Genomic DNA, 11,256 nt, shown 5'->3' on the forward strand with positions numbered 1-11,256 from the left:
TAAAAAAAAAGATATCAACTTGCTTTTTCATTTATTTATTATTTTGCTTGCTTTACACTAGAAACAAACATGGGAATTCCAGGGGAATCTCAAAGTAGCTTAGTCCTTCTAGATAGTCCTTCTGGCAAGAGAAAACATAACCAGACTGTTTACCACCTCAAGTGAATTAACCTATCCTATCTCCAGTCATATATATAAATATATATATATATATATATATATATATATATATATATATATATACACAGCTTACTGTAGAAGTATTTTGTTTAAACGCAGTTCTTTAACGGTGATTTTTTATAATAAGTTATGATTATTATGATTATAATATCTATATATTATTTATTATATAATTATTACTTATTTATTTGACTGAGGGGGTTAGTTTGTCCGTTTGTGGTTATGGCTTGTGAATAAGTTACTCTTATTTTTAGACCACTACAGACCCAGTGCACGGTAGCCTATTAAGCATTGTGTGATTATTTTGTTGAGTACGGTTTTTTATTTTAACAGGTCCTCCATCGGGACATGAAATCTGACACCCTGCTGGTGTCCAGGTGGTGGACCTGGGCGTCAGCCGAGTGGTGGACGCAAATACCTGACTCTGTTGGTTGGCCCGCAGTGGTACCTGTCCCCTGAGGCTCTGACAGGAGACTGCTTCTACCCAAACTGAGTATCCTCAATGGAACACACTGCTCCAGACACAAATCTAAGCATGCATGTTTTTTTTAAAAAGAGTATGCCATGCCTTTATTGCCGAGTACAATCTTTTACTTTTAATTTCCGGTGTCATGTGTGGGGCATTGAGTGCACAATAAACATCGGCCAAGTCCACATCGTTCATTACAGGCTTCACATTCTTTGATAAAACTATATACATTTGGAAAAGGGTATTTCCCCTTCTCTCAGTTATATTAATTACTAGTTCATGATGATGTTGGTAATAGGGAAGATGATTATCTTGATATTATCGTCATGGCGATTGATTGTCCTAGTGATTGAAGGAAGTTTCTGTCATTTGTATCCAGGAACAGCCTTCGAACACGAAGTTGCCAGATGAATCAGTGTGATGCTACTCAGACAGCTGTAGTTTCAGATCCAACCAAGTGTTGTTCGAAGGATCAATTGTTCTCCTTTTGTATCAGACATCTCTCCCAATGAACCCAGATTGCAAGGCCACAAGCTCAGAGCTGCTGGGCCATCAGAACTTCACCTGGGACTCCATCCAGAGGAGACTCATCTGTCATATCCCTCACGTCTGGGAGGCTGGCTAGATCAGTTAAACAGATACACTGCCAAAATAGTTCGGGTCTTTTATAAGTAGAATCAAAACTAAATTTCCATGTCAATTTAAAAATACAAGTTAATCAAACATACTAAAATAAGTAGTGAGAACATTACCAAATATAAATAGACTGAGTGTGTGTCTGTGGTGCACGTGTTGTCTGATTTCCTGAAATTGGTGTCCGTTTTTGAATTCTGCCTCTGATGCGTTTTTCTGCTGTGATCTGTTCAGATTCCCTCATGAGTGTATCCTCATGAGATGGTCCAGGCTGACCAACATGGGGCTCCGCTAACTCAGCCGATCGTCTAGAAAGAATGACCAAACTGAAAATCTTGTATCCATTAACCATAATCTACAATCATCGATAATGAAATGCCAGTTAATGGAAATATGACAAGTATCATCTTTCTGGCCTAAATGGTCATGGCCAATTTACTCTGACCATATTTCTTCACTCAATATTTAACAAGACTATTAGCTCTTCTGGTAACGAGAAGGTTCCCCTGTAGTGAGCTAATTTGATTCATCATAAACTCACACCCTTTTACTTAACATAGTACGGTCGCATTAAGTTCCTTTACCCCAATGAGAACCATTTCATTTATATTTTTATTATCATCATATCATGGAATATTGACAATATGAGCTTTTTAAACGGAAGACATACTTTATTCATCCATGGGAGGAACTTTCTCACGTGAACCAATATTGTTGTGGTGTTTAAAAACTGGTTGTGTCATATTGTAACATAGGACTCCTGACAAGTGTTGAATAGTTTTGCATAGCTCCACCAATGTGGCATTATTGGTTATACTTAGTTCCTAGTGCAGACTCAGAGCTAAAACCAACAACCCGGCATTTAGTTGGAAGTGGCAAACACGTGATAAAGCATGACCATAGGTTCCAGTACGGTGTGAGGGTGGGAAAGTGACAGGCACCTTCGACTAGAAATATCAAAGAAAATACCTATTTAGGGTCATCCCTTTATTTATCATCATATGGAAAGAGGGAAGCACCAAAGTATAGAGTACATTTAATCTGTGTCTAAAGATATATCTTAAAGAACCTGGAGGGGTCGGTGTTAACTGTTTTTCAAGACTACTGACGACTGATATGACCCAACCACTTCCTGTATGCGAGGGCAAAGCGTCTCTGCTCCGAGTGGCCACAGTCATCAAGTAGAATGGAAACAAAGCTGTGCTCAGCTGTGAGGGCCAGAGAGCCGGACATCAGAGGACCTCCCTTGAGTTGCTTGGCATTACATGGGTCTGGTGGCCCGTCTACCTCCATGGCATCACCACACGGCAGTCCGTTGATGCTCCCTTCAACGCTGCTGAACGCCTGTCCATTATCCTTCGAAATACTCAAATGTAACCAATTGCCTTCATTGCTGTTGCAGGGGAAATGTGGATGGTCCCGTCTCCATTTGTGCCACAAAAAGACCACCTGCCTCCTGAGGTGAAGAAACGTCAAATATTATCACAATGTCTAACAAATCAGAACGGCTAGGCCATGCAGATTCTTAGGAGGGAATATAATTACACATACATTTAGAGCATTTAGCAGACACTTTTATCCAAAGCGACTTACAATAATTGCATTTGTCAGAAGAAGAAGAAAATATACGCCTGTCGGTACAGTAAGGATGTTCATAGAACCAAGTGCCAAGCACTAAAAATCGCTAGGTTAACCCATTCCTCGTAAACAACAAGATAGATAGAAGATGATGCGAGAATATATCAATGTATTCTGAATGGAACCCTGCTCTCTTGCATGAGCGTTCGTACCTGTGACACCAAAGAGCCTCATGGCCGGGGTAGGAGTGGATGAGCTCTGAACAGAACTCCATCTCCAGGTCAAACAGCTGTGCTATCGTCCCGCCGCCCAGCTGCCTCTCTGTACTGGATGGGTCCAACCCGAATGCCGCCCTGGTTTCCGTGAGGCGGGCACTCGGGCTGGTCGTTGTAGTGCCTTGTTGATAGAGAGTGGTAGCTGCGGTGGACGTGTGGGGGGCTTTGCAGAGCTCCGTTAAAAGTGCCTGAAGCAGGAACTGCCGATAGTGGAAGCCGCTGTGGTCTGAGACGTGCATAGAAACCCATCGACGCATGGAGGAGAACTCCTCGAGGAAAACCTGGTGGAAGTGGGGAAAGAAGAGATGGACAAAGCTACATTTTCTTAATGTATCCAGCTTCATTTTTCATTTTAAAAGATTGCAAAAAGGACGTTTTGTGTATATTAGGGGTCTTTATCTCGGGGACCTTTTCCATATATAGGGTGGGGCGTGCCTTGGAACCACTCTGGAGGTTGTCAAGCTCAGTGTGGCTCGTGACAGATCTGTGCGTTTAAACTGGTAAAGCATACCAGCGCAGCATGATTTGAACCGGCGTGGCAAAACGGGCATATGGAAAAAGGCCATTGGATGAGATACGTATACTACACTTGATTTCCTTCATTTTACCTACTACTATATATATCTATTAAATTGATAACCAAAATCAGAAATTGTACTTCATCATTAAAAAATAAAAGACAGCGCCATGTACCTCAACGTTGTCTTTTGCTATGTGCTGCAGCACCCAGATACGATGGGACCAGGCATTATAATTGCTGGGGTAGCGGCCGGCTGCCTCAGAACACACGCTCATCTCTTGGTGAAGGAGTTTTGCTTGATGCGTGCAAAGGTTTTGGCTGCTTCCCATGGCTTCAGTATGGCACAGATAGCCCTCACACTGCTCCTTCCTACAGCCCTTTTGTGCACAACACTGCTGAAGGAACTGCAGAATCACCCAGCGTCTGAAAAGGAAGATTGGGTTCAAATGTTAGAATGAATTTAAGTTATTTATTTTTTTATTATCCCTAATGCCGATTCAATGTTACCAATGGTTAATAATGGCTGCTTGAAACCAATTTAAGTCACTGGTACGTGCCTATAGTTCTGCCAATGGCTTAGGCCCATCCTACTATCGACATCATGGCCAAACCATAAACCCCAGCCTGTCCAGCACGTCACTCAATGACTGCAGAACAGGTCACTACTCCCTAACTACTAGAGCACCCCACCGGCAGTCAAACTAAATCTGGATTGTTTGCCGTCCTGGCTCCACAATGGTGGAACGAGCACTCCCTACACATCTTCCACTAATGAAAATAAGAACACTTATTCTATATTTCCATATTATTGCACTTAAATAAGCAATATGCTTTAAGGACTTATATGCACTTGCTATTTTTAGGTTGCATCTTCATTTTTGAATGCACTTATTGAAAGATTTTTTGGACAAAAGCATCAGCTAAATAAATGTAATGTAATTCAGTGCACGGAATAACTGAAATGTAGCCTGTTTACTAGAAAAAACAGCCATTTGAAAGAGACAATTTTTGTACAGCCTTCCACTATATTTTGGTTGTGTTAGGTCATACCTGTGAATCCATGTCTCAGGGCTCTTTGGAAACCTTGTAAGGGCAAGCTTGCCAAGGTAGAGGTCCTTCTCTGGGTTAAGTACACCACATTGGAGCAGCTCCTTTCTGCAACACCCAAGGCATCATTAATTGAATACCATGTACTGCTTGGAAATATATTCTCACTATATTCAAAAACAAGGGTTAGGCGCAGTAAACCCTTTCAGTTGTTTGATAAAATGTATATGAAACAATGTTTTTACACGTTCTTGCAACATGGTTCTCAACAAAGAGAATCAATTCCTTGAACCACTAGGTGCAAGTATGTGTTAGAGCGATATTGAAATGTTATAGCAAGGTCACAGAATTGAAGTTTTGGGGCTCTGTGAATTGTTGGGCTTCCCTTATTTATTATCCAGTTTGGCAGAGGTGCAGTTTGTACATTTTGAAACAGATTCAGTAGCATAAATTCCTTCTAGCAGAGTATTTGAGGGACATTATCTCTCCAGAATTGGGTTAAAGTGTAATTCCGGCGAAAATTGAAGCAGGGTCTTTTTCGGCATGAAGACCCATAAAATAAGCCCACCAGACACTTTTTCATTGATAATCGAGTATAGAGCTTGCCCAGAGCATGCCAACAGCCCAAATTGCTTCAATGATATGGCTAGGGACAGTGTGAACAAGCTACCGTAAATACTCGGCTCTTAAGTCTCACACATTTGGCGTGAGACACACGCAATTCAACCCATGCACACGCTCACACGCCGCACTTCGTATTTCTCACGCAGCGGAATTAACAGTATAGCGCCAACCAATTTGCGCCGCTATTTAACAGTGGAACAGGTAGGAATCAAATGGGTTCCCCGTACGTAGGGTAACCAGACGTCCTCTTGACATGACCTCTTTTTGAGACACTTTTAAAAAAAATGTGTCCGGGCGGAATTTCAAAATCGTCCTGGATTTTATTACAAAGCCTCATACATGTTCACATTGAATTTGTGTTGTGTTGTGTTTCTCTGGGTCGTTCACAAACTAGTTAGGCTACACCCTCCCCTAATCAGTTCTATTCGCTTTGCATTGGTGAAAGTGAGAAGGGGGAGAGGTTAAGTAGAGCCTTCAGATTGGACGGTTGGACTTAAGAGTTACCATCATGTTTTGTATTTTTTTTTTTTACCATTATTGTTTTATAGGGACAAACATTAACACATTTCTCCTACAGGGGATTGATAAAGTTCTATCTATTGAACAGAAAAAAACACTTGGTCATACTTTACCACAGCATTGGCCTACTGAATGCAACCGATATATTTTAAGTAGTGGTGCAACGGTTCACGGGTTTCCCGTGATCCGTACGTATGGCGACACATTAGTGCCATAATTCACTTATGTGATAAAAGATGCATTCGGGCGTATTATATTATTCCACACGCGTAGATATTAACTGCGAGCGCGCAAATGATCTCTGCGCGCGCAAAACAGCCTCTCGCGCGCGCAAAACCTCTCGCGAAAGATGTTTTACGCTCTCGCTCGAATTTCATTTCGGCACTATGGGGGAGGGAACCAAGGCAGGGCGGGCTTTCCTATGATTGGCCGTTTCTGAAGCGCGATATTTGACAGCCCTCCTCACATTCAATTCTGAATTGTACAGTAAATGGCTGAAACGATAGTTACTTATTGTAACTCTAGATTCTATGAGTATAGGCGCAGCCTTTTAAGGCTATCGCTATTGGGTTATCCCTAGGCGTGAGCCGTAGCACTGAAAAATGTGTAATCCCCGACCACCAACAGCTTGGGCCTCAATTACGTCCGCGTGCGGCGTGCCTCAACGACGTCCGCATTTCGCAGATAGTCGGGCGCCGGCGGACGTTCTGCTCCCAATAAACAGCTTTTCTTCAGCTATTTAAAGGACAATGAGGCCGACACTTAAAAGGCTGCGCCTATACTCATAGAATCTGGAGTTACAATACGTCACTATCGTTTCAGCCATTTACTGTACAATTCAGAATTGAATGAGAGGAGGGCTGTCAATCAAATATCGCGCTTCAGAAACGGCCAATCATAGGAAAGCCCGCCCTGCCTTGGTTCCCTCCCCCATAGTGCCGAAATGAAATTCGAGCGAGAGCGTAAAACATCTTTCGCGAGAGGTTTTGCGCGCGCGAGAGGCTGTTTTGCGCGCGCAGAGATCATTTGCGCGCTCGCAGTTAATATCTACGCGTGTGGAATAATATAATACGCCCGAATGCATCTTTTATCACATTAGTGAATTATGGCACTAATGTGTCGCCATACGTACGGATCAACCATCACGGTTCGGGACGCAAGTGATCCGCGGATCGGCTGATTAAAAAAAAAAGTTGTGCGTTGACGTGATCAGCGCATGTTTAGAGGACAATTCCGGTATTAACAACATCATCAAGTATCGTAGCGAAATACAGTTTCTGTTGTGTTTTATTTGGCGTTCCGTAAATCCCATTGAAACGTAAACCGGAACCGGAACCGGACGTCTTTAGGTTTGGTTGTAGTCTTTTCGCGTATATACAGTAGGGCTAGAACCGAGCGAAAAGACTACAACCAACCCCCCTTGCAATGAGCATGAGTCTCCCAACCGAAATCAATGGATTTACAAAATGCAAAATAAAACACCACAGAAACTGTATTTCGCTACCAAACTAAAAAAAAGAAGATAAGGATGTCTGCATTGCCTTGGGAGAGTGTAGACTCTAAACTCCCCAGGCAATGCAGACATCCTGAATTGTAAATCCAGGGTTAGGGATTATTTACTATCCTATCCATGTTAAAAAGAAGAAGGAATAATGCCTCAAATTGCAATTTTTTTAAATATTGACCATGCTTAAAAGGAAGCAGGATTATTACCTAATTTCTCACTTTATTTTGTTTTTACACAGTTAAAAGATTTTATTTAAAGTCACATTTGTCTTGTTATCTTTATTGTTGTTGTTGATCCGAAAATGATCCGACCCGTGACTCAAAAACCGTGACCCAATCCGAACCGTGAGCTTTGTGATCCGTTGCACCCCTAATTTTAAGCATTGGATTGAATGCAACATAAATATATATTTTTGCGCGTTTGCAACGTTTACAATTTCAGGGAAAAGTATATGCCTCTACTGGTGTTGCTTAGGCCAATAGCCTTTTGAGGCAGTGTTGTTTCTGAATATAAGTGCTAAGGGCCAATAATGCTTACTATATTACATTAGTCACCATGTCTCTCGACACATTTGTATGCAGTCACATGTTAATATACCCCCCCCCCCCCCCCCCCCCCCCCCCGACAAAATCTCACACTGAAATCAGTTCAAAACTTGAGAGCCCTGTAAATAATATAATGGAGGCGCCCACAAATTCAACTTAACGATCGCCCCTCTTGATACTTGGCTGTTTTAAATGTGTTGGCGCTGTCACACCAAATTTGTACCGGCTGCCAAATTTGTACCGGGTACGTAATCAGTTGTCCGTTGCCAGGCAACGAACAACAGATTACGTAAGGGGTTGTCCGTTGCCAGGCAGGTTTCAGAAAACATTCCCGCTCATGTTGCCAAAGACGAAATAACATAATACAGATAACGGATCGCTAGATAACACTTGTTTTTACTTTATATTAGTATTGTACGTAATTTTTTAATCAAATTTAGCTAGTAAACTGAGTGTATAAAGCAGGTTTCGAAAAACATTCTTGCTCATGTTGCCAAAGACGAAATAACATTATACAGATAACGGATCGCTAGATAACACTTGTTTTTACTTTATATTTGTATTGCATTTAATTGTTGAATCGAATTTGCAAAATAAGTGTTATCTGTCTTGTCGCGCTCAATGAACGAGTTCGCGAATGTTCTTGAACCTTCCTACGTCATTCGACGCGATCGTCTGTTGCCAGGCAGGTTTGGAATGGATTACATAAGGATGACGTACCCGGAACAAATTTGGCACCCGGTACAAATTTGGTGTGACAGCGCCTCTATTCAATTCGATTATCAAATAAAAAAAGTGTCTGGACGGCTTATTTTATGGGTCTTCATGCCGAAAAAGACCCTGGGTTATATTTTTGCCGGAATTACACTTCCGGCACTTTAAGTTCCAGTGTGCATTGTACACTTAATATGCGGGCAACTGGTCATTCATACCTGATATTCCATGCAGTTGTAAAATCTGGGTTGAGTAACAGAAGTGTAACAGTGACATCCACGAGGGCTGGGGAGGCAAAACAAAAACGGATTGTTTTCGCTTATAGCAAACAGTATGTCAGTTAGAGGCTGAATTTTTTAATCTTATAAATCACAACAATTCAAATTTAGTTTTCATCAACCTCCTAGTTACTATTTTGTTATATAATCTATAAAATAGCTGATGCTGGAAACAATGCATAATCAGCAACAATAAACTACTAAAATCAATGAGAGAATAATCGACGCTGAACAGACAGCCAGCTAGGCCCACACTAGAAAATACTTCTTGGGACGCATTTTGGTGATCTTTCAGGATCTAATTATAGCATACCTTCCTACCTTCCTTAATTGTTTTATTAACTCAGTTAGTTGGAATGAATACAGTAACACTGGGGTTTGAATGCCAAATTGGCATTGTTTCGATAAATCAGATGCATGCTGGAATGCTACTTTAGATGATATGTGTCAGACAGAAACCCGACTGCCATAATAAACCGACTGCCAAGTATTTGACTTATAACTAGTTTGTGTAATTGTATTTACCTTCTCTATCCAGATAGTTCTTGCGCTGTCGGTAGAGAAGCAGTTTTCTGTGAAGGGAAGGGAGCAGGAACTTCACACACCAACTCTCCAAGCCCAGCTTGGTCTCAATCAACACAATAGGGCTGCGGTTGTAGCGTGGTTCTGGACAAGGAATGATGCCGATTTCATCACTGAAGGGAATTCAGACACAAAGTAAATGGATCAACAGATATAGGGATACAAATATACATGTTTCGGTTTCATACACCAATTGGTCTACTTTCATATCTTCTGTTGGGCTCTACATCAATAAAAAAAAAAATTAGAATAAGAACGCAGATCACAATTCTGCGAGAAAGAATTGAGAGTAATTGTTTCAGAATTGTGCAGCCCTAATTGACCGGATACATTCAATAATATCGAAAGCAGTTACAAAGTAAAGACTGCTAAATTGGCCGTAACATCGTAAAACCGTAGTAGTATTGCTTGGCCCTGTAGACAAAAAATATGACACCATGTTTAAAACATGCCAACAGTTGAAATGTTGGCCTTTCAAATCATTGAAATTGTCAAATAGGGACTTTCTTTCTACAATAACGTACACGTTGCGTGTACGACGACACGTCAGAGAATCCTTATCAACGCGATTAGAAACTTATGAAGGTGACGATGGGAGCAAACTCAACGAATTACAACTCCCCTTATTACTTCTCAGAGCAGGTGTTTCCTCTGCTGCAGTACTGAGCAGACCAACCTGCAGTCACATTATAAAGCCCTCGGCGAATAAAGACAACAGATGATAGGCTACAACTTATCTACCATCATAATAAGAGGAACATGTAGACTCATTTTGCTCTGGAATAAGAGAAATACGACTACATTGAAGCCCCAAAGAGGTTAAATAATCGACCTCGACACTAATTTGATTAAATGGCAAGTTGTCACCAGGTATTGAGTGACATTGTCACCAGGTATTGAGTGACATTGATCACAGACTGAATGCACCGTCTTATGCATGGTGTCATCTAAAAAAAAGTGCATTGTCCGATGCTTTGAGTCTGACTGTTGGACTAACGCAGGGATAACGACGATGTGTGGATCTGAATGAAACCAGTCAAGGACAACTGTCTAAATGGTCTGAAACCAGTGAGGGACTGCTGTCTACATGGTCTAGGTCGATGTTTGAACATAAGATCCACTCAGGTGTGTGCAGGTGACTGGTCTACATCTTGCATGCGTTAATGTGCCACTTGGTGCTCGACCACATCATTTAGTTATAATATCTTCAACGGTGTATGGTACTTACATATTTGGGTTTTTCTTAAATGCATTTGAGATATCCCTTACAACTCTTTGAACCAGGACAGCAACCTCTTTTTCAAATTCAGCCATTATTTATCTCTCCAGTTATCCTTTCCTCCTCCTCGACTTCTTCATTTTCTTTGGATGCTCAGTTGGATTGAAAACGAACAAAAGGGACATCACTGCCACCTACTGTGAGGGAGGGGGTGTACCGTTTAATAAAGCCTTAAGGTGCGAACACACCAAGCGCGTACCTCGCGTACCATGTACGCGCGTAACGCACCTAAAATGTTGCTTGACCATTTTGTGTCAAAAATGGTCAGATACGCGCGTACGCATACGCGCGTAGATGAGACCGCCCAAACCCCCCCCCCCCCCAGCCTGTGGCTGCGCTGGATTTAGGAGTCCGAGGAAGGAAACCCAAACGCCGCTGTGTTTGGGTAGATGATAGAGCTTGGATCGGGTTAGATTAAATAATCTCGGATATAAATAACAATAATCGGGTTAAATAACTTCACATGGTGTGTCTGGTGTGTTTCCAGCATTCGTAGTGTTGATCAG

At 41.7% G+C, this 11,256-nt stretch overlaps 1 protein-coding gene across 1 annotated transcript; it reads right to left on the reverse strand.

Annotated features, from left to right (window-relative positions):
* Positions 1 to 1,305: 1,305 nt before the first annotated feature.
* On the reverse strand, positions 1,306 to 10,888 carry ptar1 (protein prenyltransferase alpha subunit repeat containing 1). The gene is made up of 7 exons (XM_056591465.1): positions 10,700 to 10,888; positions 9,415 to 9,584; positions 8,830 to 8,896; positions 4,706 to 4,810; positions 3,829 to 4,078; positions 3,073 to 3,416; positions 1,306 to 2,738 (listed from the first exon to the last, which is right to left on the reverse strand). Exons 1-7 carry the CDS (start codon positions 10,783 to 10,785, stop codon positions 2,384 to 2,386), a joined length of 1,377 nt encoding a protein of 458 aa, XP_056447440.1. The 5' UTR covers positions 10,786 to 10,888; the 3' UTR covers positions 1,306 to 2,383.
* Positions 10,889 to 11,256: the final 368 nt, after the last annotated feature.

This window comes from Gadus chalcogrammus, chromosome 6 (genome assembly GCF_026213295.1).
Source record: "Gadus chalcogrammus isolate NIFS_2021 chromosome 6, NIFS_Gcha_1.0, whole genome shotgun sequence".
Lineage (NCBI taxonomy): Eukaryota > Metazoa > Chordata > Actinopteri > Gadiformes > Gadidae > Gadus > Gadus chalcogrammus.